The 26861-nt window shown below is 42.3% G+C and overlaps 1 protein-coding gene across 1 annotated transcript in view; it reads right to left on the bottom strand.

The window, feature by feature from the left end:
- Nucleotides 1-26861, bottom strand: part of ttn.1 (titin, tandem duplicate 1) — a 145681-nt gene that overhangs the window by 61472 nt on the left and 57348 nt on the right. The window contains 64 exon segments of the mRNA XM_072686177.1: nucleotides 95-243; nucleotides 362-676; nucleotides 793-1092; nucleotides 1195-1491; nucleotides 1578-1895; nucleotides 1988-2287; nucleotides 2382-2511; nucleotides 2609-2790; nucleotides 2919-3227; nucleotides 3317-3746; nucleotides 3841-4031; nucleotides 4133-4441; nucleotides 4551-4850; nucleotides 4932-5225; nucleotides 5347-5631; nucleotides 5724-6020; nucleotides 6109-6408; nucleotides 6511-6813; nucleotides 6900-7280; nucleotides 7379-7681; nucleotides 7786-8085; nucleotides 8168-8446; nucleotides 8566-8871; nucleotides 8997-9193; nucleotides 9279-9384; nucleotides 9484-9783; nucleotides 9884-10183; nucleotides 11309-11424; nucleotides 11519-11705; nucleotides 11792-12088; nucleotides 12200-12487; nucleotides 12588-12709; nucleotides 12922-13099; nucleotides 13194-13341; nucleotides 13450-13601; nucleotides 14015-14299; nucleotides 14403-14517; nucleotides 14599-14786; nucleotides 14898-15200; nucleotides 15289-15588; nucleotides 15752-16021; nucleotides 16125-16391; nucleotides 16484-16608; nucleotides 16722-17130; nucleotides 17211-17489; nucleotides 17785-18051; nucleotides 18145-18411; nucleotides 18502-18670; nucleotides 18757-18854; nucleotides 18950-19216; nucleotides 19710-19833; nucleotides 20438-20580; nucleotides 21353-21479; nucleotides 21600-21739; nucleotides 21846-22112; nucleotides 22206-22472; nucleotides 23261-23527; nucleotides 23964-24090; nucleotides 24218-24357; nucleotides 24451-24714; nucleotides 25018-25284; nucleotides 25465-25731; nucleotides 25851-25977; nucleotides 26663-26802. Coding sequence (XP_072542278.1) covers nucleotides 95-243; nucleotides 362-676; nucleotides 793-1092; nucleotides 1195-1491; nucleotides 1578-1895; nucleotides 1988-2287; nucleotides 2382-2511; nucleotides 2609-2790; nucleotides 2919-3227; nucleotides 3317-3746; nucleotides 3841-4031; nucleotides 4133-4441; nucleotides 4551-4850; nucleotides 4932-5225; nucleotides 5347-5631; nucleotides 5724-6020; nucleotides 6109-6408; nucleotides 6511-6813; nucleotides 6900-7280; nucleotides 7379-7681; nucleotides 7786-8085; nucleotides 8168-8446; nucleotides 8566-8871; nucleotides 8997-9193; nucleotides 9279-9384; nucleotides 9484-9783; nucleotides 9884-10183; nucleotides 11309-11424; nucleotides 11519-11705; nucleotides 11792-12088; nucleotides 12200-12487; nucleotides 12588-12709; nucleotides 12922-13099; nucleotides 13194-13341; nucleotides 13450-13601; nucleotides 14015-14299; nucleotides 14403-14517; nucleotides 14599-14786; nucleotides 14898-15200; nucleotides 15289-15588; nucleotides 15752-16021; nucleotides 16125-16391; nucleotides 16484-16608; nucleotides 16722-17130; nucleotides 17211-17489; nucleotides 17785-18051; nucleotides 18145-18411; nucleotides 18502-18670; nucleotides 18757-18854; nucleotides 18950-19216; nucleotides 19710-19833; nucleotides 20438-20580; nucleotides 21353-21479; nucleotides 21600-21739; nucleotides 21846-22112; nucleotides 22206-22472; nucleotides 23261-23527; nucleotides 23964-24090; nucleotides 24218-24357; nucleotides 24451-24714; nucleotides 25018-25284; nucleotides 25465-25731; nucleotides 25851-25977; nucleotides 26663-26802 — 15245 coding nt within the window.

Below are 26861 nucleotides of genomic sequence, written 5' to 3'. Positions count from 1 at the left end.
ATAATAAAGAAAATACAGTACCCTGGCATGACCAATCGCAAATAATAAAGAACTTCATCAAAAATATGGACGTAATTGAAAAAATATGGCATACCTTAACCCAAGCTTCTGTGCCTTCCTCTTTGTATTCAACATAGTAACCCATGATCTTTGATCCCCCATCTTTCAGAGGTGGAATCCATTCCAAGTCAGCTGTACTCCTTGTCCAGTCAGTGACTTTGGGTGTTGGTGGTGAAGGTGGGGCTACATGAAGCAGGATTTGTTTAGATGTTTGATTAGATGCTTGATTAGATGTTTGATTAGATGTTTGATTAGATGTTTTCACTATAATAACATTTTGTATTTTACTGTTGATGCTCACCAATTGGATCTCTGGCAAATGTTGGGTCCGATGGCAAACTTGGAGGCCCGCACCCTGCTGCATTGATAGCAGTCACCCGGAACAGGTACTGAGATCCCTCAATGAGGCCTGTGACATTGTAGGACACACCAAGAGGCATTGGCCTGATTGGATCACGGGTTACTCTGTTCCAGCGCTTTGATGTGGTCTCTTTGCGCTCAAGCCAGTAGCCAATAATGGGACTACCGCCATCTGATTCTGGTTCCTCCCAGTTCACAGTAATGGCGTCCATTTTGACGCTTGAGAGGGTTGGCTTCTCGCACTGGCCAGGAATAGCTATGAAGAGGACATCATTCATTATATCATCTACTTTCACAGAAACAAACAATCTAGAGTAATAAATGACTACGAATAAACCAGTGAAGTAGAGTAAGTACTTATGGAGTACTTACTGAAGATATCCCTAGCAACCTCCGGTTCGCTGTCAAGCGGCTCACCAACACCATATTTGTTCTGAGCCCTGATGCGGAATACATACTCATGGCCTGGCATCAGACCCTCAATTGTAAATACACGCTCTTTTGGTGCACCAGGGATAGGAATCCATGACTTCCTACTGACCACACGCCTCTCAATGGTATAGTTGGTGATTTTGGAACCACCATCATCAATTGGAGGCAGCCATGACAGTGTAATCGACTCTGCGTGAATCTCCTCAAATTTGATTGGTGCAGAAGGAGGTCCAGGAAGTCCTGATAAAGTGAAAATACATGGAGTTGAAATAGTATTAGCCAAAAGTTCATTCACAGAACTAACAGAGTTTATATCAGGACCAAGTAACTTGCAGCATTTACCTAGAACATTGAGCCTCATCTCCTTAGACACTGTGCCTAGACTGTTGCTGGCAGTAAGTGTGTAGAGACCAGTGTCGCCACGCTTGCCCTGCTGGATCAGCAGGGTACAGCTATCATCAGACACAAGCTTGTTGATATGTTCATCATACACAATGTCAACCCTGTTATCACTTTTGTGGGGTGGGGCCTTCTGCCAAGTAAGGGTGGGGAATGGACATCCCTTGATCTTAGCGACAATGTTAATATCGCTGCCCTGTTCAACCTCCAAGAACTCATCAAGCTCAATTGAAGGAGCTCCTGGAAGAAAGTCAAAAGTACAAATGTGAAAACTTGTAATATCAACAGTACAAAGTGATCCTTTACATTCACTGTATTTTACTCACTTGTCTGGTCCTTAATGATGACTGGTCCAGCAGTAGAGGATGGTCTGCTGGCACCAATTTCATTTACAGCCTTCACACGGAATTCATACTCAGCACCCTCATGGAGGTCCTCCACTTTGAAGGTGGTGGTATCAATGTCACGTCTATTGCATTGTCTCCAAGACTCTTTCTGCTCTCCACTGGCGTCCCACCAAAGACGTTCAACAATGTAATGAGTTACAGGAGAGCCTCCGTCATTCTTGGGTGGCTTCCATTTCAGAGTCACCGTACCCTTGGATACGTCAACAATTTTGACTCGTGTGGGAGCATCGGGAGGATCTGCAAATGTAACAATTGAACTGATCAGTCATCAGTTAAACTACATTTTGGCTGTTTTGATGAATGTGTGATGATTAGCCGGTTGTACTCACGGAGAGGATCCTTTGCCCTAGTTCTCTGGAACGTTTCCAGAGCGGGTCCAATACCAAAGCGGTTCTCAGCTCTAATGCGGAACAAATAGTCCTGCCCCTCAATAAGGTCTGGAACTACAAGGGATTGACTGGCACAAGCTGGGTTGACCTTTGTCCAGGCTTTTCCCTCAACTGTCTTCTTCTCAATGTAGTAGCTCTTTATCCTTTCACCTCCATCATTATCTGGGGGCTTCCATGTAAGTCTGCATGTACTTCTAGTGATGTCACTGATTTTCAGGTCCTTTGGAGGTCCAGGCAAATCTGAATGAAAGGTTAAAGGTTAATGTATACATTTTTCTTTATTGATTTTAGTTCATTTTTTTAGGTCAGGTTTACCAAATGTAGTGTGTCTTACCAAGTACAGTCACACGGACTTTAACCGATTTTGTGGAAGCTTGGTTAGAAGCAGTAATGATGTACCGTCCCGAGTGACTGATCTTACACTCAGGGATAATGACTTCTGTTGTGGTGTCAGTTGATGAAATCTGTTTAATGAAATTTAATACAGTTTAATACAAATTGCACCATACAAGAACCCCTGATATTGAGATATTTTAAAGATAAAACCCTAAGGCACTTCACCTCTGAATCCACTGGAAGAGTATGGCGCTCATTTTTCTTTTCTGTTGCAGCAGCTCCATCAAATTCCCATGTGACCTGTGGACAAGGTCTGCCTGAAATGGTGGCTGGGATTCTAATTGTTGATCCAGCACGACACAGTTGAAGGTCCTGAGCCTTGACTTCCAGTGTAATAACGGGATCCTCTGTGGAATTGAAATGGACCAAAACTGTTACTGAGCAGACAATGAAAAGGCTATCATGGGGTCAGTGAAAAGAACCTTCAATGGATATGTAGGTATTAAAGAAAAGTGCAATATGTGAAGACAATTACCTAGGATATCCTTTATAATGGTATCAGCAGTTCTGGGACTTGGTTCTGACTCGCCAGCAGCATTGACAGCAACGATCCTGAATCTGCATTTCTTATTTTCTTTGAGCCCTGTTACGGTATGTGAAGTACTGAAAATCAGCTTATCAGGCTGATTCACTCTCTTCCATTCTAGTGAGCCCTCATCCTGGACCTCAACGATGTAACCTTTGATTGGGCTTCCACCATCCTTCTCTGGTGGGGTCCAGCCAAGTGTCACACTGCTTGCTGTCTTATCTTTAACTTCTGGTGCGGGTGGTTGGCTTGGTGGATCTACAAAACACCCAAAAAGCACTGTTAGCTTCAGGACACTGAGTTTTCACAGTTTTCTAATACAACCAGTGTAACAGCATAGCACTTACTTCTTGGATCGAGGGCAAACACACATTCCGTTGCTTCACTTGGCGGGCCAATGCCGGCCGCATTTTGTGCCATCACCCGGAACTGGTACTCGGTACCTTCGATGAGCCGCAGCACATTGTACTCCAAGCCTTTAACTGCTGGCTTTGTGACAGGAGCCCTGTTTACACGACTCCAGTACACAGCTCCCCTTTCTCTCTTCTCAAGCCAGTAGCCTTGAATGGTTGACCCACCATTGTCTTTTGGAGGCTCCCAAGTTACCAGCATAGATGAGGAAGTGTGGCCAATGATTCTTGGTCTCTGAGGTGGGCCAGGAAGACCAAATGGATCCTTGAGGACAACCTTCTCTGATTCACACCCATCGCTCACTCCGAACTTGTTCTCAGCTTTGATCTGGAACTGGTAAGTGCCATAGGCCTCCAGCTTGTACACCTACAATAAAAGACAGCCAAGATGAGCCAAGTGTTTCATAATCACTGGATCAGTGCTCCAAATACAGCAGTAACAGCAGGACTACAGCACTAACCCCATAGCGTCTGTCAATGACGCAGCATGTCAGCTGATCCCAGTCAGACTTTTTCTTGCTGGCGTCTCTCTTTTCAATAATGTAGTTAGTGAGTTCGCTTCCTCCATTGTCCTCAGGGGCATCCCAAGTAAGGTAGCAGGACTCGGCTTTGATATCAGAGACCACAATGTTCCGTGGTGGTGTGGGCCGATCTGGAATAAAGCAAATGACAATGTAGCAATGTTTCACTCACATCAGTGACTTATTCCCTATACTCATAAAACATCTGAATAAACAAAAATAGAAGTCATACCCAAAATTTCTACTTTGATGATCTGTTGACCCGTTCCACGTATGTTTGTAGCGGCCAGCTTGTATGTGCCTGTGTCTTGTCTTACAGTTTCAGGAATAGCGATCTTGGTCTGTATTGTTTGTCTGTTGATCTCCTCTGATTCGAGTGTCATGGTCTCTGTGGGTTTGTCGAGAACAACTCCATTCTTGGTCCACTCAAAAGTGGGCAAGGGGAGACCGATAATTTCAGCTGGAATATCAATAGCTGCTCCTTTCCTGACAATGATTGCATTACTCTTGATGTACTTCAACAGCGTCACAGTTGGGGAAACTAAATTGGGATTGAGGAAACACAGATATTATCAAATACGCAATACAGTCTTGATCAGGTACTCATAATGTTTCCACACGAAAGCATAAAAAAGAAGACTCATACATACGTTCATCATCTTGAATGTGGACACTGATTGGTTTGCATGGTGGGCTATCGCCCACCTCATTGACAGCCTTCACTCTGAAGTCATACATCATGTTCTCATTCAGATTTTCCAGCGTAATTGTGAGGTCTTTGCAGATCTGACGATTGGCAACATCAAATTCATCACTGTCTTGCCTCATCTTTTCAACATAATAGCCTCTGATTGGAGAGCCTCCGTCACTGCAAGGAGGCTGCCAAGCAAGGGTAATAGTGTTCTTGGTCCTCGCGGTGTAGTGAAGCTTCTCTGGGGCTGATGGAACGCCTGGAATTTCGAAATATCAACATTGTTCAGTGTTCATGTGTGTTAGCCTAAAATATTAAAAATTCACGAAATATAAGTTACCTTTAGGATCCACAGCAAGAACGGGTCCAAGTTCAACAGGGGTACCAAGGCCAAACTTGTTCCTTGCAACCACACGGAACATATATTCTTCACCAACAAGGAGACCAACAATGTCACATTTACAAGAAGCAGTCTCCAGAGGTTGCCTGTATATGTGCATCTTGGCATCCTTTCGTTCAACAACGTAACCCATAATATCACTTCCACCATTATCAAGAGGATCAGACCAGGTAAGAGAGATCATCTTCTTGTTGACATGAACGGTTTTGAGATCGACCACAGGTCCAGGAACATCTTGTGCACAAACAAGACACAAAGACAAAGTTAGAAAGTGTGGACTGTGGAAACCAGCCAATAAGAAGACAGCATTTCAGATATAATTAAATAAAAAAAAATAAAAAAAACTCTAACATACCCATTACATCAACCTTGATGGAAGCCGATTTGGTTCCACTGGAGTTTGTTCCTGTGATCTCATATTTGCCGTGATCAGTCCTCAGAGCATTCTTGATGCTTAGAGTGCTGCATTTTCCAACAGTTTCAATAACAACACGCTCCTTGTCAGGTTCAGCATCATCTTTTGTCCATTTCACCTCTGGTATGGGTCTGCCAACAACATAAGCTGGTATACGCAGAGTCTCACCAGCTTTAATGATGACTCCATTTCTTACAGAGATATCAAACTCAACTCCTGGGGCCACTGTTGCAGTATAAAAACACGAGATTAGAAAAAGTCATGCTATTTAACGAGACATTTCTCAACATTTCCAAAGTGCTTTTGCAACAGCTTACGTTCAGGCTCTTTAACTTGAACAGGTTCAGTCATTCCCGGGACTCCATGGCCAGCTTCATTTACAGCATACACGCGAATGTAGTAATCTGCTCCCTCAGTCAGTCCGGTCAGGGTGTACTTGCATTCCTTGCATCTAAACTCAGTGCTGCGAACCCATTCCTTCTCTCCCACAATACAGCGTTCAACGTGATACCCAAGAATATCTCCCCCACCATTGTATAAGGGAGGAATCCAGTCAATATCAACTGTTGTATTTGTAGTATCGACAATTCTTGGCACAGGTGGTCCAGGTGGCACTGTATGAAAACAAAAAGCAATATTTAAAATATCCACTTCCATAACAGTCACTTCAGATTTATTGATTTATAGATTTACTGCACTCACAGATTGCATCCATTGCAACCACAGGGTCAGTTGGGACACTGAATTCACCAGGGCCAGCAAGATTCTCAGCACAGACTCTGAAGACGTAAACCAGGCCTTCCATGAGACCTTCAACCTTGGTTGCAAGTGAACTGAGAAGGTTGCGATTTACTCTGGTCCAGTATTTGCTGTTAACCTCACGTCTCTCAATCCAATAGCCCAAGATGGGACTGCCGTTGTCTTTAGGCTCATGCCAAGAAAGAGCAACAGTGCTGGCAGTGACCTCTCCGATTCGTGGCATGTTAGGAGCATCAGGAGGATCTGGAAAAAAAATATTATTCATAGAAATAAAATTATACACTCAGTATAACTGTCTATATGCACAGAAATTGGTATAAGGTGTGTCAACAATTCATTTTTTACCAAATTGATTCTTTGCAAGAAGTGGCTCAGAATAGCACGGCAGTCCACAGCCAAACTTATTTTCAGCCGTGACTCTGAAGATGTACTGCTTTCCTTCAATGAGTTTGGTCACAGGATAGTTGTATCCTTTATGGGTTGAGGTAACAGTGACCCATCCGATTTCATCAGTGGTGTTGTCTTTCTTCTCCAGGATGTAGTTGATGATCTCACTGCCACCATCATCAAGGGGTGCATCCCATGTGCAAGTGACAGAGTTGTTTCTAATGTCGTCAAATCCAAAGTTGACTGGTGGGCCGGGCTTATCTACAGAATACAACATGATATGTATGAACACAATCTGCTCATTATGAACAATGTGGAAAAGTAACAACATAAAAACTCAATCTTACCTAAAACATTGACTTCACAAGATGCAGTTGCAAAACCATGGGCATTTTCAACCCTGATTGTGAAAAGCCCATGGTCATTTCTGATGGCATCACGCACCATCATTGCAGTCTCGCCTCTCTTGCTCTGGTCAAATGACAGACGGTCTGGAAGTGGAGGGTGGAACTCCTCTACAGGTTCAGGGTGAGTAGCCTTGGTCTTCTTCTTTCTTACAATTGGCTCTTGCTTCTTTTTGACAATCGTCTGGACGTTTTCGTCATTCCTAAACCATGTTACTTTGGGATATGGAGATCCTGAAATGTGTGCATCTAGTCTAATCTCTTCACCCTTCCTGATGGCGAGGCCAGATGCAACACGTGCATGTAGTGAAACCTTTGGCGGGTCTGAAATAAAGGAACATACAGTTATTTTTGTTACATTGGCTGAATTTATTTTGGAATATATATGGAATGACTCATAACTTCAGTGTCTTTGGACATACCGACAGGATCAGCAGCTTTAATCAGGGGTGTACTGCGGGATGGGTCGCTTTCTCCAGCAACGTTCTCGGCACGTACTCTGAACTGGTATTCCTGTCCCTCTTTTAAACCGGTGACAGTATAGGAGAAACCAGGAACCAGGTTTGGAACACATCTCTCAAATCTATCACCGTCCTTCTCAATCTTCTCAATTATATAACCAGTAATTGGGCAACCACCATCAGAAGGTGGTGCTTTCCATGTAATAGTAATGGATGCAGAGGTAGGGTTGTGTCCCTCAACCTCAACTGGTGGGTCAGGTCGCTCTGAAATATTTCATAGGGAAAAACAACAAACAATAAATGAATAAATCAAACTAAACAACAACAAAGCAACAATTTGATTTGATACTTAATGGAATTTTACTTACGTTTCTGCTCCTCTGAGATAACAGGGTTGCGAAGGTCAAGATATTCACCAGCGCCAATTCTGTTAACAGCCTTTACTCTGAAGTAATATTCCCCATTCTGCATCAGGTCCTTGGCCACAAACTCTAGAACATTGACTCCAGACATCACAGGCAAAAAGGTCTTCTTCTGAGCCTCTCTGCGCTCCAACACATAATGCAGAATTGGGCTACCGCCGTCACTTTCTGGTGGTTCCCATGTGATTTTGCAGGAGTTCTTGGTGACTTCACTTGGAGAGATGCTCTTACATTGTCCTGGCAGACCTATTGGTGAAAGCCATTGAATTAGCAACTGTTATCTGCAACAGAAGTATAGGAAATGTGTGTGTGTGAGGGATGGCCTTACCAATCACTTTAACATTAACTGTTCCAGTGACTGAACCCAGACTGTTTTCCAAGGTCACAGTGTAGACACCAGCATCTTCATGCTTGCTCTTGAGAAGCTCAAGCTGAACACTGTTGAGTTCACATGTCAAGGTGAGCCTGTCGCCACTTTTCAGTTCTGTCTCTTCCTTCTTCCAAACCATTGCTGGCTTGGGAATTGCTCTGTATGGGATCTTCAGATATAACTTCTCGCCCTCGACAACCACAACATCTTGGGACTGCACATCGATGGTTGGCACACCTAAAACATTCAGGAAAAACATTAATATGAAGGTAATCATTTGTAATAATTTTACAATATTAACAGTGTAACCAATATAAAAGGCTATATATTCGGTAGTGGACTTTAAGTATACTTACAGTCAGGGTCTTTAGCAAAGACCTTGTCAGAGATTTCAGAGGGATCACTGACTCCAACAGCATTGATGGCACGGACTCTAAGGACGTATTGTTTCTCAGGGATGATGCCATCTTCTGCCTTGAATTTCAGCTCTTTGATGGGACGAGCATTGATCCTCATCCACTTCTCTGTATCAGCCTCAGCCAGCTCTACATGATATCCAGTAACAGGACTTCCGCCATTCTTCTCTGGTGCCTTCCATGTGATGTTTATGAACTCTCTGGTGGCATCAACAATCTTAACCTCAATTGGAGGGGAAGGTGGACCTGAAGACAAGGTGAGAGTTTAAAAATAATCATCAGAGTCATGTCATGTAATGGTGTGGCAAATCATTTTCCTTTGATACTCATGTAATTTGAGACATGCCATGGTGCAAACGATGGCAACATACTTATCGGATCCTCAATGGTAATAACTTCAGTGGGTTCACTTGGGTGGCCAACTCCAGCCTCGTTTTCAGCACGGACCTGAAACTGCACCTCAGTGCCTTCGTCAACCTCAGTCACCCTGTACTTGCATTCGGGGCCTGCTGTCTTTCCAGACTTCAACCAGCGGGTGCCCACTTTCTCCTTCTTCTCAATAACATATCTGGAAGGGAGGTCACTAGTTAAACCCAGTAAAAAGTTTGCACTTCACTATATAAGCTGTAAATAAAAGAATAATGATTGCGTACTTTGTGATTGGTCTTCCACCATCGCTGTTGGGAGGCTCCCATTTCAGATCTACATGTCTCTTGGACACCTCGACCACAGTCAAAGCATATGGAGGTCCAGGAGTGGCTAGAGAGGGACAGAGAGTTGTCTGTTACCTAAACTGCTCACTGCTCGCCCTTAAAGTGAAGATGGAGGATGAGGAAAACACAAAACCTCTACACTTACTAAAAGTGTCCTTTGCCAGAACAGAGTCCTCCAGCTCGTAGAAATCACTGATACCCACAGCATTCTGAGCTGCCACACGGAACACATAGAGAGTTCCTTCATTAAGTGGAGTGACGGTGTATTTGGTCTCCTTCACCGTGGTGTCCACAGTCTGCCAGGACCAGCGTCTGACATCTCTCTTTTCAACCACGTAGTTGGTCACTGGAGAGCCACCATCGTTGTCTGGTTCTGTCCATTTCAGCTCACAGTCGATCTTTGAAATGTTGACCACCTCAAGCCAGCGTGGTGGAGATGGAGGATCTGTTTGAATGTAAAGGATGACCAGTTAGTTTCCCTTAATACTGCCAACTCTAACGGAAAGAGATGCCACTAGTTAGCCTTCTGAAGACTGGGAACTCACAGAGTCTTTCCTTGCACACGACAGGATCGCTTGGATCACTGGGCTCGCTCTCCCCAGCGACATTCACAGCTTTGACACGGAACGAGTACTCCTGCTTCTCCATCAGTCCCTTCAGCACGTGTTCTGTGGTGGGGATATCTTCAGCTACACGGACCCATTCCTCAGTTCCACTCTTGAGGAGCTCAATGATGTAGGACTCGATTTTAGCACCGCCATCATGCTCTGGTCTTGTCCATTGCAAGGAAGCAGAGGTCTTTGCAATGTCTTTGATATATGGCTTGCCAGGAGCCCATGGAGGATCTATGAAGGAATTTTGTATCATGACCAAATAACTCAAAACATGGAACTAATTTCATTTAAATGTACAAAATAAGTAAAGTCATTTAAATACCCTACATGTACAAAACTACTGGAGCACTTAAATAGAGCTGATCCTGCTTTTGTTGGAGTAACTGTCTCTGCTGTCCAGGGAAGACGGCTTTCTGCTAGATGTTGGTGTGCATTGCTTTGAGGATTTTATTTAGATTCTCTTTCATTCAGAGTTAGTGAGGTCAGGGTGTTTGATGATCACTACCCCACCTCATCCCCAACTCCCCAATTCATCCCCAACTCCCTAACTCATCCACAACTCCCCAACTCATCCCCAACTTCGCCCCAACTCCCCAACTCATCCCCAACTTCTCCCCAACTCATCCCAATTCATCTCCAACTTCTCCCCAACTGCTCCCCAACTCCCCACCTCATCCCCAACAACTCCCCAACTCATCTCCAACTTCTCCCCAACTCATCTACAACTTCTCCCCAACTCCCCACCACATCCCTAACTCCCCAACTCATCCCAAAAGTATTGGAAGAAGCACGATTATTCCAGGGAACACTAACCAAGGTGCCAATAGCTTCAGAATGATCTGCTTTCTATTGCTGGTTGGCCTGCTTTCAGCTGTATTGTTGATAACAAGAATACATGAGACTGTACTGACTAGTGAGCTGTAATGCTCTGGTGCAGTAATAAGGTTAATCGGACTGCATTATATGGCATTATAAAGAATGTGCTCACTTTCCAAAAAGGCTTACATTTTTTAAGATAACCACTCATTGCTGACACTCTTAGACAGCCTATTTAAATGAACCTTTTATGCTACCTGATATGATGTTTTGTATAAGTGATGTTAAAACTCTGTAGTACTACAAAATAAGATTCTAAATTAACTAATAAAATGTATTGATTAGTCTACAACAAATCCTACAAACCATATCATTTATTAATAATAGTTCAGAACAGGAAGAAATTATACAATAAAAATATCCAAGATAATGTCCGCTAGTATACTAATATCTGAAAATGGAAAGATTTTAATGTTATGTATGACAGTGTATCAGTGGTTATTGACATAGTTATATTATGACATAGAGTTATTGACATACCAATTGGATCTTTAATCAAGACAGGATCCGTTTCAGCACTTGGCTTTCCAAGTCCTGCAAGATTCTCAGCCAGAACACGGAATTTGCACTTCTTCTTCGTCGGCAACCCCTTCACCCTGCATGACACATAAACAGTGGTGCTAGCTTTAGTATTTATAAAAAACTGACCACAAATCAATGCTATGGTCCTCTTAGATGTCAGAGGCCTACCTGAGTGTAGTGTCCTTGACGGGCAGTTTGTTGCATTTGATCCATTTGTCGCTTTCTGGATCGAACCTCTCAACCCAGTAGCCAGTGATGGGACTTCCACCATCCTCATCAGGCTCATACCAGGTCAAAGTTACAGCATCCTTTGCGATATCGGAGGGTTGTACTCTTGTTGGAGCACCAGGAGGTTCTGTACAAAAGAGAGGGAAATGGTTGCAATTACACCTCATTTTGGCTTTAGATCATGAAGACGAAATTTGTAGAGGGAATACCTACCGAAGGCATACTTGGCAACAATTGGAACATGCTCTGCGGGAGTGCCAATGCCATACTGGTTCTCAGCAGATACCCTAAAGACATATTCTTTCATAGCCACCAGTTTACGGGCCTTGAACATGGTTTGCTTGACTGTGGCAGACAGCTTCTGCCACTCTTCTTTTTCCATGGGTCTCATTTCTACAATGTAGTTGGTCACGGGAGAACCACCGTCATCTCTGGGAGCGTTCCAAGCCAGGCAGCAGGACTCATTTGTAATTTCAGATATATCAAAAGCAGCTGGTGGGCCAGGCTTGTCTGTTTTACAAAAAAATGAACAATTCCCATTGAGTTTCAGGAAAAATACAGTCACTGACCAAATTAATTATGGTCATCTTAAATCTAATGTGATTTATAGCAGTACTCTACCAAGAATGTTGACATCAACAGTTGCAGTGGCACGACCGCAGGTATTCACTGCCTCAATGATGTAGGTGGCTGTGTCAGACCTGGTCGTCTTCGCAATAGACAGTGTGGAGTGTCCAGGCTTTGTTTCAATTGTGATTCTCTCATCTGGCCTAAGCACAAGGTCAGCCTTTGTCCATTTGACTCTGGGCTCTGGCTTTCCGAGCACGTCTGCTGGAAGGTCAATCTTAGTGCCAGCCTTGGCGGTCAAGCCAGCTAGCAGTTTTGCATCCAGCTCAATCACTGGAGCCTCTGTGACAATGAGAAGAATAGTACATTTTAAGCTTTTGTTCGGCAAATCAAATGTACTGCATATACATGGGCTTGGAAATTAATGTATAAAAAAGCTTACCTTTGGGATCAACAGCAAGGATCTCATCTGTAGCCTTGCATGGTCTGCTATCTCCAAGTCTGTTCACTGCCCTCACACGATAGGCATACCACTGTCCCTCAATGAGGCCTGTCACCTGGAACCTGAGGAGAGAATTTATATACATATTTAAATACATATTTAGATATTAGTCACACAGTATGAGCCAGCACAGATGGGCTTCATTTCTATATAACTATATAGAAAATATAAAAATATATACTACATTTATTTCTATATAAAAAACGTATTAGATTTTAGTTTATTAGAAATTAGATATTAGTGATTCTATTAAATTCTCAAAACCTCAACTTACTTCAGCTCAGGCACTGGATCTCCACAGGGCACCCATTTGTCTGTGCCACGTTGGCACTTATCAACAATGTAGCCCTTAACAGGAGCTCCGCCATCATACTTGGGAGGTTCCCAGAACAAGAAGATACCCTTTGCAGATTTGTCTCTCCATTTTAGGTTCTCCGGTGGGTCTGGCACAGCTGTAATTCAAAACAAATCCCACATTCTCATCCAAGCTATTGGCTAATTTGTTAACTATGAATTATCATTGCATCTCGCAGCACCATGACTTACTGGCTGGTGAAGATACATTCACTGGGTCTTCAATATATGCAGGTTCACCAGGACCACATTTGTTACAGGCTGATACACTGAACAAGTATTCCTTGCCCTCAATTACATCTGTAACCGTGTACTCAAGGTCCTGCACGCCTGACATCACCTGAAAAAGACAGCAATGTTCTTCACCGCTGGCTCAGCAAGCTGTTTCGGCTGATTCAGTGTAAGCTGTAGATGTCTAAGTCTCTGATAACTATGCTAATGTACGAACCTTGACCCAGGTCTTCCGAGACACTTCTCTCTTCTCAATATTGTAACCAGTTACAGGGCTGCCTCCGTCGTGTTCTGGTGCCTCCCACATGAGGTGAACATGATGCCTGGTCACCTCTGCAACCTTGAAGTCTTTGGGTGCACTTGGAGATGCTGAATAAATTAATGGAAGAAATCAAATTGGATTGATTTCTTGGATTGAATCAGGACTGGATTTGCCCACCCTTGGCCTAAAGTGTGTATAAGTTTACTAATGCTTGTTACACATATAATTCTATACGTTTCTATTTCAATAATTATGAATTTACTTAGTGTAATAATATATATATACATTATATCATATATATATAAAAATATTAAAGAATAAATAAACTGGACAAGTGTATTCATATGTAAGAATTGTGCCAACTGTACAATTAATAACAAACTATTCGATTAGATTAATTAAGATGAATTAAGTTACTGTTTGAGGACATTTGAGGTATTATGAAGTGTCACTAATACTTTTTTTGCTAGTTTTAAATATTTGGCTAGTTTTAAATATAGGTAATTTAAAGATGACATACCAATTACATTTACTTCAATCTCTCCAGAGACTGAAGTCACATCATTCTCCAGGTGAAGGGTGTATGTGCCTTTGTCTGGACGGACACTTGGGACGATCACTAGCTCAGTGTAGGTGGGCTTTGTGACCATAGACACACGATCTTCAGCAGTGAGCTCCTTATCTCCAAACACCCACTTAGGTTTGGGTGTGGGGTATCCAGTAATGGGTACACGGATGGTAAGAGCATTGGGGACAATGACTTCCAGACCATTTTTGAATCCGCTCAGATCCATTGTGGGACCAACTAATGACGATAAGCAACAAATAAAAGACCAATGATTTAAATTAATATATTCAATAAACATATTACATTTTAGGTCTTATGGTAAATATTTATTATTTCTCACCATGTGGGTCATCAGCTAAGAGTGGTCCGATCTGTTCAGATGGGTCAGAAACTCCAGCTGCATTTTCTGCAGATACTCTATAGTGATACTTCTGACCAAACTTCAAGCCAGACACCTGCAAGAGAGAAATAAATGAACTATTCTATCTGCTCAACATGAGCAGAACATCAAAAAGGGTCATCAGAGTCCTACGTACCCTGTAATAAAGGTCTGGGCAGAGCCTGGCATTGCATCTCAGCCAGTTGTTTGTGCCATCTTCACATTTTTCAATAATGTAGCCTGTGATCATGCTACCACCATTGCTGAGTGGAGTCTCCCATGTCAGCTGAACAGAGTCTCTGTTTGCGTTCGTGTAGTAGAAGTTCAGTGGTGGGCTTGGCCTCTCTGTAACCAGAACATAGAGAAATGAGGAGAAAGTTCTTGTCAAGCCATGTCAATTTTATGGAACAGCTGGAGTATGACCCAAAGGACATGACCCAGGGAGAATATACGTACCAATGGGATCCATGATCTTCACTGGATCTGTGGCAGCGCTGGGCATGCCGATTCCAGCTTTGTTCTCAGCTCTAACACGGAAGATGTACTCCTTATTCTCAACCACATCATTAAGAGTTGCTGTGAGATCTTGAGCCCGGACCACCATCGCAGCCTCCCACTTCACAGAGGTCCTGTCTCGGAGCTCAATTATGTAGGATGTAATTTCAGATCCACCATCGAATGAAGGTGGTTCCCAGGTCAAAGTGGCACCAAACCTGTTGACATTTCCAATCTTGACGTTCTGAGGTGCGTCAGGAACATCTGTAACGGAGAGAAGAAATGTATTACATTATGTTTCACTGTAGCATTGTGCAAAGACCTCAGATCTGCAAATAAACAGATATATTACCAAATTTATTCTTGGCTTGGACAGCTTCATCGGTACAGACAGGCTCTCCATTGCCGACTCTGTTACGAGCACACACACGGAAGAAGTACATGTTCTCCTTCTGCAGTCCACCAACGCAGTACTCTGGAATATCAGCCCGATCGGTGGCCAACGTCCAGGACTTGCGCTTGACTTCGCGTCTTTCTACCATGTAGGCCAAGATCTTGCTGCCGCCATCGCTCTCAGGCTCATCCCAAGCCAGGCTGACCTCACCGTCAGCAGTGTCAACCACTCTGAGGTTCTTCACAGGCCCAGGAACATCTAGAAATCACAGTCACGTTAGAGGTTTGCAATATAACACCTGGAGATGATAATACAATAAAACAAGGGTCTCGTATCCAGCTATTTTCCAAACTGCAACAATATTGTCAGCACCAACAGGGTCACCTAATTCATGAATGAGTTTTGTTGCTTGCCAGCTTACCAATAACATCCAGATTGATGAAAGCCTCTCCCTGCCCATGCTTGTTCTTGATGACAATCTTGTAACGGCCTTGGTCAGACTTCTTAGGGTCTTTGAGCCTATACTCTGTCTTCTCAGCAGACGTGTCAATGTTTTGCACCGGAAGACTGATTTCATTGTAGAACCATTCAGCCTCTGCTCGAGGATAGGCATCATAAGGAACGGTCATCACGAAGGGCTTTCCAGCATCTATTACAAGGTTCTGGTCTGTGGTCTTGATCTTTGGCACAGCTGTAGGCAAAATGGACATCAGTGTGAGGTACATGTATGACAGGAAGCTCTTACACATAAACCCAGATTGAAGCTACATTTAGATGACAAATCTAAAACGTACCTGCAAGCTCAAGCTTGGCTCTGGCATCCTTATCCTTGGCTACGACTCTGTACTCGCCCTGATCACGTGGTCTGATCTCACAAACTTGGAGGCGGTGAATCTTGCCCTCACTGATCATCTGGTATTTGTCGCCCTGCATGATGATCATGTTGTTCCTCATCCATTTAACCTCAACTCTGTCTTTGTTAAGTTCAACTTCAAACACAATATCTGAGCCTGGGGGGTCGAATACATCTGTGGGTGGCCTGATAATCTCCACGGGGGTCTCTGAAAATGGAACGGAGAAGTAAATGAGTACAACAGTGTAACTTTAAGGACATGTACTACATGTAGTAAATGGTGGTGGTAAAATGGTAGACCTTCAACAAAAAGCCGGGCCCTGGATCTTTTGTCGTCCACTCCACAGGCATATTCACATTCATCATCAGGTCGGCACTCCTTAATATACAATGTGCACGTCTTTCCATCTTTTTCCATATGATATCTAGAAGAATCAATTAGGAAAACCATCAATAAGCACATAGAAACGCAACCTATGGACTGCAGATGGTCATGATGAGAGAAAAGAGATGGAACCCATCATAAAAAGAAGCATACCTGGGTCCTTCTCTGATTTCACGGCCATTTCTGTACCATTTAACAGAGGCCTTCTCCTTAGACACCTTACAAGTGAATTCGGCGTCTTCAAATTCAGTGACAGTCTGGTCTCTGAGCGGAGCGGAGAAGTCAGTGGGTGCCTCACTGATGATTAGCTCAGCCGAAGACTTGCTTACACCAGCAACAGCAGTGTATTCACCCTCGTCATCCATGGTGCAGTCTTTGATGATCAAGGTGTGCTTGTTCTTGTCCGCGCGATACACAACGCGCTTGCTGAAGGTGATCTCCTGACCTGCCTTCAACCACTGAACCGTCACATTGGGTCTGTTGACTTTGCAAGTAAAGCTAATTGTCTTCTTCTCCTCTGTTTCACAGTCTTCCAGTGGATCTGTGATCCTGAGTTCCTCCTCTGTAGAGAAGCCCAGCCATGTTAGAAATCCAACACTACAAAGAGATCAAAAGATCAAACCAAAACCAGTAAGGACTTACCCAGTACGCTGACTGTCCCTGAACATTTGGCCTGTTCACCACGCTGGTTGGTCAGCATGATGGTGTAAGTACCCTCATCTGATTTCTCAGCAGCTTTGATCCTCAGGGAGAAAACGGTGTCTCTCTGGACCATGACAAACTTGCTACTCTCAAACATGGTTTCTTCATTCTTCAACCACTTGGCTTTGGCTCCCTCGGAATTAACCTCACAGTTAAGAACGATTTCTTGTCCTTCCTTCATTTGGACGTCCTTGATGGGAGTGATTATTCTCAGTTTTTCTGGAGAGAGGAAAGAAGGATATCACTTTATAGCTCTAAGCATATGGAGGAGACTGTTAGTGCTTAATAAACACTAATCAGCTGCAGGTTTCATCACTAACAGTGTAATTAGACTGGGTTAATTAGATGAATAGCAGCAGTTGTTGAATAAAAATAACTGTATTCAGCACGGGAGAAAATCTGAACAGTCTCTAAATATCGGGATATAGTATTTTTACCATATCCCCCAGCCCCACTTCTAGTTTCACATTCAGTAAGCTTTAGAAAGACCATGCCCAATATAAGCAACACCTACCAATCACAGTTAGGTCTGCAGAGGCCTTAACAGAGCCAATGCAGGCAGTGAAGGCACCCTCATCCGTCAACTCGCAGTTCTTGACAATAAGGGCTCTCCTTTTGCCATCGCTGACGATCTCGTACTTGTCTCCAGTTTGAAGCTCTGTGTCACCTCTGAACCATTTGACCTCATATGTGTCTTTGGACACCGAGCATACGAATTCAGCCTTTTCACCCTCAACTGCCTCCTGGCTCTGGGGCCTGGCAATAAACTCAGCTGCCAGCTCTGAGGAAACATAAAGAAACCATGTGAATGACCAAACAAATGACTCGGATTTAAGTCTCAAGTCATCACAAGAAGATCAAGTGTCAATCTTACCGTTGATCTTTAGTGTCGCAGATGTCTTTGATTTGGGTAGTGCGCAGTTGTACTCTCCAGCATCATCCATACGAAGGTCCTGGATGATGAGGATCCTCCTTCTGCCATCTGCAATTTGTTCATATCGTCCACCCTCAGGCAGTTCTTGATCACCCTTATACCATATGACATCTGCACTAGGTTTGGAGACCTCACAGATGAGCTTAATACTGTCAGTTTCAGTGCCCTCAACGTTGGAGAGGTTCTTGGTGAAATTGGCCTCCTCCTCTGTAGGCAAAACAATAAACAATGGTCACTTTTGTCAGTTGCGCTTCATTTTGATCTAAATATTGAAGCTATGAGGGAAGTGAAACTCACCGACAACGGTGAGCATGCCAGAGGATTTGGAGGTCCTTGCGTCACATTCATATTCTGCTTCGTCATCGAAGACTGACTTGCTAATGATGAGAATGCGCTGCACTCCCTTGGCAATAATCTCATATTTTTTGCCCTTTCTAATCTCCATGCCATCCTTGTACCATCGGACCTGGTAAAACAAACGACCGTAAGTCATTTCCACTTTCATGTATGCTTATATACAATATTAAAGGCCGAACTCGGATGCTTGCCTACCTTGGCACTTTCGCGGGAAACTTCACATTCAAACTTAGCGGACTCTTTCTCCTTGACCTCGACATCATGAAGAGGCTTAGTGAACTCAACATGTGGAGCTGATTGAGGGAAAGATATATAGAGAATGATGGGCTGAACATTGCTTAAAGTATAAACTGCTTAAGCATCTAATAAAAAAATTATATTTGCTTACGCTCAACATTCAGGAAAGCAGAGGTCTTGAACTCCTTGGCATCACAAGTGTACGTTTTGGAGTCATCAAGAGTACAGTCTTTAATGATCAGTTTCCTCTTGCAGCCCTCAGCCACCATTTCATACTTCTTCGTTTTACGTATTTCCTGTCCATCTCTGAACCACTTCACATCAGCCTTTTCTCTGGAAACTTCACACTCCAGAATAGCCGTGGCCTCCTCCTCAACAGTCTGGTCCTCCAAGGGCTTGGTGAATTCAACTGGTGGCTCTGCGAAAGCAATTTGTAATGTGCATTTTTTCAGAAACAGCACTAGAAACAATCTAGAAAGCCATGCTATATGGACAAAAGTATTGGGACACCTGCTAAACCATTGTAGAAATCAAGGGTATTAGGAAATGTTGGAGTAACTGTCTCTACTGTCAAGGGAAGAAGGCTTTCTACTAGATTTTGGAGGAGCATTGCTGTGAGGATCCCCAACTCCCCAACTCATTCCTCAGGCTTTGGATAGAGTACCATCATTATATATCTCTAGCCCACGCCTGCCATTTGCCATAGTGCCAGTAGGTTAATGTTTAGTCCTATTCTATTGGCACTACTTCTTTACAGGGACTAGATAAGCTGTGTGTTTGTGTGTGCACTTGCACATCTGTGTCTGCAATGGGTGCACCCAAAAGTAGCTGAACGCATTCATTAGAAGGGGTGTCCACAAACATTTGGACATATAGTGTAATTAAATTTCTGTCATTTTCAAGGTGCTCACCATTGACAATAAGTTTGGCCTGAGTCTGGAAGTCCTTTGCAGTGAGCTTCACATTTCCAGCTTCTGCCATGTTGACATTTCTCAGAGTCAAGCTGTGCAGTTTGCCCTCAGCTCTGGTCACCACCTGTGTAAAAATACAGAAACAGAGATTTACTATTTAGACTCTGTTAGAAATGAATTATGGCATATGCTGGGCAATCATATATGTTATTAAGGTCTGGAAATGTGATAATATATGACACACACACATTGTCCAACAGCAGAACATTAAGGCCAACACTTCAACAGACACTCCTGATGTAGATAAAAATAGCCTGCAGGGCTGACCGGCTTACAGTGTTATCTCAGAACCTCTGCTGTATGTCCTTAAAAGTTCTGCTGCCGGTCTTTATGAGACGGAAACACTTTTTATGAGGCAAATCATCAAGAAATTCAAAGGGTCTGGCATTTAATTAAATCAACAACCTTTAATTTGACATATTTACACTTCTAAAGATGTCTATATGTACAGCCATAGGGACATATTGTACAAAAGTCAAAAAAGTATCTCAACATATATTAATATATATTGATATATTTGTTAGAAGAACACATGAGCCCCAGAACTGCATTTGAGTTCCACCATCAGTTCACCTGAGTTACCTAAACTAGGTACATAGGTATATATATATATATATATATATATATATATATATATATATATATATATAAAAATAATAAGGCCTTACCCTGTCACTTGGCTCCATCTTTGTAGATCCGACGAACCACTCAACAACGATACCCTCATACGAAAGCTCGCAGTCAAAGGTTGCAGTCTCCCCAGCAGTGACAGTAACATCCCGAAGAGGTCTCAGGAGGCCAATTGTGCGTGCTTCAGATCGAGAAGAAGACATTATTAGTTTTTCCAAGAAACAAGAAACACTACTCTCTGTTCAGATCCTCCATTTTACCCTAACCCCTTAAAATAGCAAGCCTGTTGGCTTCTACCAACCTCAGAGCTTATCAGTGGGAGGAGCCTGTCATTAGCATAGAGCAATTCTCTATAACACAATTGGTCAGAGGGTAGCATCACAGGACAGCAGGCATGCTACAGTTCTGCCTGTCCCCCACCACTTTAGATAAGACTTCCAAAATAACACCAGTTCCTGATTGGCCACTAGCTAATCACTGCCAAGATATCTGGTGCTGTCAATCAAGCTATAAGAATTGCCAGTAAAGAACATGTTTGGTTAGGTAGAACAAAAAAAACAGCCAGCTAGGTTGAAAGAATCAATCATTTCTGCTGATGTTTAGTGCATCTCTAAAAATGTGATGTCATTTGAATTCATAATTTCATTAAAAAAGATAAACGGTCAAGGATTTTAATGTATTTGGCATATATATATATATATATATATATATATATATAATGAATTATTAGTCATATTTTTAGATTTCATTTTAGATCTCATCATTATAATATTTTGTATTTATGTATATTTTATTACGTTATGTAAATAATGTTATTTTACACATATTTCTGTAATGTTTTACTGAAATACTGGAAATAAATCAAAAATCCAGGATCTCATTCAAACATTATCACAGTTAAAACCAAACAGGCCGAAAATTCCTGATGTTTTAATTGTGATCAGAATTCTCACCTTTTACTCTGAGCTGAGCGCTAGATTTAGCATTTGCAGCACTGAAGTCCACAGCACCAGCCATGTCCATCTTCACATTGTATAAAATCAGTATGTGTTTGGTGCCCTCTTCCTTAATCTCACAGTCCTGTTGAGAGGAAAATCAGATGCTTAGTGCAAGAAGCAGAAAAACGAAGAACAATAAAGTGAACGTGTCTTAAAGCAATAAGGTTTTATAATGTCTATCTTTCTGTGATGAAATGCTCACAGGAGACTGGTGCAGGGCTTCCCCTTTGAGTTTCCAGTGACCATGCACATCCTCCTCAGAGATCTCGGTCTCGAACCGAGCACTCTCAGTCTCTTTGACCTCCACGCTGTACAGTGGACGGACAATCTTAATGTCACGCTCTGTGGTGATAGAAAGGAAGATGATACAGTGAGACATTTTGATTGAGGTAATAATTAATTATTAATTAATTAGACTATGTCAAATTATAACAATCAACAGAATTACCTTCAATGTTCAGCTTAGAGGCAGTTTTGTCAGAGCCGCAGTCACAGACGTATTCCCCGATGTTGGTCTTCTCGGCCTTCTTCACTGTCAGAATGCGCTTCTTTCCATCAGCCTTGATGAGGACATTCTTGGACGGGGTAATTTCATTGCCATCTTTAAACCATTTCACCTGAGCAGAAGATTTGCTCAGTTCACACACCAGCACGACCTCATCCTTCTCAACAGCTGTGTAGTTCTGCAGCTTAGTGGTGAAGTAAGCTTCACCCTCTGGGGGAAAAAAAGACCAAATCTGTTTTAGAGATTCTTTAAAATGTCATTTTTATTCCATTAATGAGGTTAAAATGAAGTGAGTGTATTTACCCAGCACAGTGAGCATGGCCTCAGAAGTCTTCCCAAGAGCTTCTACTCTAATGAGTGAGGTGTCATCAATTGACACCTCCTTGAAGGACAGAGTGTGGACCTTGCCCTGTTCTGACATGTGCACCACTTTGCTTGGATGCAAGCGTACATCATTTTTGAACCAGGTTACTTGGATTTTCTCATGAGAAAGCTCAATGCTGAACTCCGCCGTCTCGCGCTCCTTCACCGTCACATCCTTGATGGCTCTTACAAATTCCAGACGGATACCTAAGAGGAAGTAAATATGGGTGAGATCACACCTGGACCAACATAAAGTGGTTATATTGATACATATGAACATAATATGGACCAATAGAAATGCTCAAAGCTAAGAAGGGTTGTTTTTCTCAGCAACACTCTATATATATATAGTACTGTGCAAAAGTTTTAGCCCCCATGAAATTTAAAATGTAAAGCTTTTTCTCTCCTCAGCAAATCACTGATATTAGAATAAACACTAAAGTGGTGGTGGTTCTCCATCAGTGTGTTCATCATTAGAACATATCCAAAGTTCTCCTCTATCATGGAGTCTAGTATTAGAGTTCTCCTCAGATCAACACCTGGTTTGGTGGTAAATCAGGGCTTAATGATGGTAAATCAGGTGAGCTGCTGCTGCTGCTGCTGCTGCTGATGGAGTTGAACACGCTCCACGCTGTGCTGGCTGGACTGGGGAGGGGGCGTCCAGGAGAAACCTGGAGGAACCAAGCTCTGTTCTTCAGACTAGCTCACCGACAAGATCTCACTACTTTCTTTGATCAGAATGAGAAGCTCTTGTTTCTCCTTTTTACTGGATTTATGTTCACCTGCTTTATCTGTTCTGATGAGATCTGGAGCTTCTACTGTAAAAACTCTCTCACTGCTCAGAGACATGATTAGGATAATAGGATAATGGGTGTAAAACCTCTTCATAGCATGGTGTGTATATATATATATATATATATATATATATATATATATATATATATATATATATATATGTGTGTGTGTGTGTGTGTGTGTGTTTTGTTTTTTTTTACCTTGGATGATGAGTTTGGCAACACTTCTCTTGTCCTCAGCCTCAAAGATGTACTTAGCCTCATCATCATAGGCTGCTGCTTTGACAACCAGAGTGTGCCTTCTTCCCTCTACGAAGATTTCGAATTTCTCATCAGTCTTAAGCTCTTGAGAGCCCCTCAGCCAACGGTAGGTCTTAGTTTCTCTGGACAGTTCACATTCAAATCTGGCCTCGTCTTTCTCATACACTTGCACATCACTCAAACTTGTAAGGAAGGTAACCGGCAGTTCTGTAACACAGAAGGTTTTAGGTTTTAGGCACATTTACGCTCAGCACACAGCTGGTGATACACTATATGTTAAAATATTTATGGACACCTCTTGTAATGAATGCATTCAGCTACTTTACGTTGCACCCATTGCTGACACAGATGTGCAAATGCACACACACATATAGCTTGCCTGGTCATGGCAGAGAAGTACTGCCTATAGAATAGGACTCTCTGGAGCAGATCAACATGAACCTATTGGCATCATGCTGCCTTAATGCAGCATTGAGCTGTGGAGCAGTGGAAGTACTGTGTTCTTTGGAATGATGGATGAGGGATGAGGTGGGGTGGTATTTTTAAATATCTTTGATTTCAAAAGAAATAATGAACAAACAGGTGTCCCAATACTTTTGTCCATATAGTGTATCATAATTAAGTGTGTAAAGACAACTATTACCTTTTACTTTCAGGTTTGCAGCACATTTAGCATTTGCTCCCTGGAAAGCCACCTCTCCAGTTTGGGCAACTCTGCAGTTGTACAATGTCAAAATGTGCTTTGCTCCATCCTCAATGATCTCAACGTCCTGGTTTTAAAGAAAATGCACATGATATCAGGACAACAGAAAATAAAACAATGGTTAACTATCAAAAAAATGTGTGGTTAAGAGGCTGAAGCAGCAGAAGCAGCACAGACGTGTTCTGCACGCTTACGGGTGAAGGAGTGAGGATTTCCCCATTCAGTTTCCACTGGCCATGGACATCATCTTCTGAGATTTCCGCTTCAAAGCGAGCAGTCTCACCATCAAACAATTCCACACCATAAATAGGCCGCACCACCTTGATGTCACGAGCTGAATTTTAAAAGATGTGATATATTTAATGCTAGAGAACCATATAATGTATGCAAAAGAAACCCCCGGCAAGAACATCCTGATGATTATTACCTTCAATGTTAACAGTGGCTGAGGTCTTGTCGGTTCCACAGTCGCATACATACACTCCCTTGTCTTTCTGCTCCACCTTCTTCATGTGGAGGATTCTTCGTTTGCCCTCGGTCTTCATGGAAACCATCTTGGAGGCTTTAATTTCAATCTCATTGTGGAACCACTTCACAGGGACGTCTTTGCTCAGCTCGCAGTCAAGGCTGACCTCGTCTTTCTCAACTGCGGTGTAGTCCTGCAGCTTGACAATGAAGACTGCATCTCCCTCTGCAAAGATCAGTAAGCAATGTTAGGAAAACGTAGAGGGGCACTCAACACGGAGGGATAGCGGCAATATCGTAGTTCAACCCAAAGTTGGCTTAATTTTTATTTAATTTTTATAGTCTATAATCTTACCCAGTCATTACCAGTTTTCATTCATTATTAGTATATTAGTATGTATCACGATTGGTATAATTAGTCAGTGTAGTGATTTATAATGAATTATACTTCAACATTTCATTATTAAATGAATTATATTTAATTAAAACACTCAAAGGGACACAAAGGGATATAAAGAGGAACAATTACCTATAACCAGCAGCTTAGCCTTGGTTGTGATTCCTTTTGCCACTGCTTTTATTTGGCAAGTATCATCTAGAGTGACTTCCTTCATTTCTAATGTATGCTTTACTCCTTCAAAATGGGTTACCACTGTTCTGCTTGGATGCAGTTTGATCTCATTTTTGTACCACACCAACGGGACATTTTCATGAGAGAGCTCAGTCTCGAACAGGGCAGTTTTACCTTCCTTCACAGTTTGGTCCTTTAATTCTGAGATGAACTTCAGCCTCATACCTATAAGGTTAGTTTAGTTCGTAACAGATTTCACTTAGATAGAATATAACTGCAGAACATCACCACCATTCGACAAGTCAAACAACTATTCCTCGTGGCCTCATTAAGGACAACGCACTTACAGGCCAACCAGCAGGTCTACAATCGATACCACAATGAATAATGATAATGCCAACTTACCCTCTACCGTTAGTTTTGCTGTTGATGTTTTGCCCAAGACCTCAATCGTGTATTCTCCCTCATCATCAAATTCAGAGTTATTTATTATCAAAATATGTTTTTTTCCATCATCAATGATTTCATATTTATTTCCGGGTGTTATAATTTCAGAACCCTTCAACCACATCACTTTAGGCACGTCCTTATTGACGGAACACTCAAATTTAGCCTGTTTACGCTCAGGTACAGAAACATCCTTCAGAGGGACAGTGAAGTCCATTTCCAGCTCTGGGAGGTGTGACATAACATTGTCCTCGGTTTAATACATTTGTATCATGGGTAAAAAAAGAAACGCCACCCATTCTTCTGAAAAAACAATGAAAAAAAAAGCTTCAGCCTTTGCTTACCTTTGACTGTGAGCATAGCGCTGGTCACAGCATTCAGAGCTTGGTATGTAACTTCACCAGCTTGATCAAGCTGAACATTTTTCAAAGTAAGGAATCGCTTGGCGCCCTCAGCTTTGATGTCACAGGTCTTAAAAGAGAAGGAAGAAAAGAAAAATAGTATTAACACACACACACACACATATATATATATATATATATATATATATATATATATATATATATATATATATATACAGTACTGTGCAAACATTTTAGTCCCCTGTGAAAATTAGAGTGAAAAGCTGCAATTCTAAACACTAATATTAGAATAAACACTAATAATAACACTCCTACAGAAAGTGTTGGTGGTGGTTCTCCATCACTGTGTTCATCATTAGAACATCTCCAAAGTTCTCCTCTCTCATGGAGTCTAGTATTATTTAGAGTTCTCCATAGATCAACACCTGGTTTGGTGGTAAATCAGGGCTTAATGACGGTAAATCAGGTGAGCTGCTGCTGCTGCTGCTGATGATGATGATGATGGAGTTGAACACATCTGTGCTGTGCTGTGCTGACTGGACCTGGGGGCGTCCAGGAGAAACCTGGAGAAGCCAAGCTCTGTTCTTCAGACTAAAGATCTCACAAGATCTCTTAGAAGCATCTGTTTTAATGAGATCTGGAGTTTCTACAGTGAAACTCTCTCACTGCTGAGGGACATGACTTTAAATAATGGGATTAGGAGACTAAAATGTCATCACAGTACTGTATCAAAATCTCACTTTTTACACTTATTGATATGATTTGAACTTGGCAGCTGCTCTTTCAGGACTTACCGGAGATCTTGTAAGAACCTGTCCTTGAAGTTTCCATTCACCAGGAACATCATCTTCAGAGATTTCAGTTTCAAAGTTGGCCTCCTCTTTCTCAACCACCTCCACGCTAGCCAGAGGTTTCAGGATCTCGGCCTCACGCTCTGTTTAATTAGTAATAGAACAGAAATAATTAGATTAACATAAACATACACATTCATAA

This window comes from Salminus brasiliensis, chromosome 8 (genome assembly GCF_030463535.1).
Source record: "Salminus brasiliensis chromosome 8, fSalBra1.hap2, whole genome shotgun sequence".
NCBI classification, from domain to species: Eukaryota; Metazoa; Chordata; class Actinopteri; order Characiformes; family Bryconidae; genus Salminus; species Salminus brasiliensis.
This window is presented reverse-complemented; position numbering and strand designations above follow the sequence as displayed.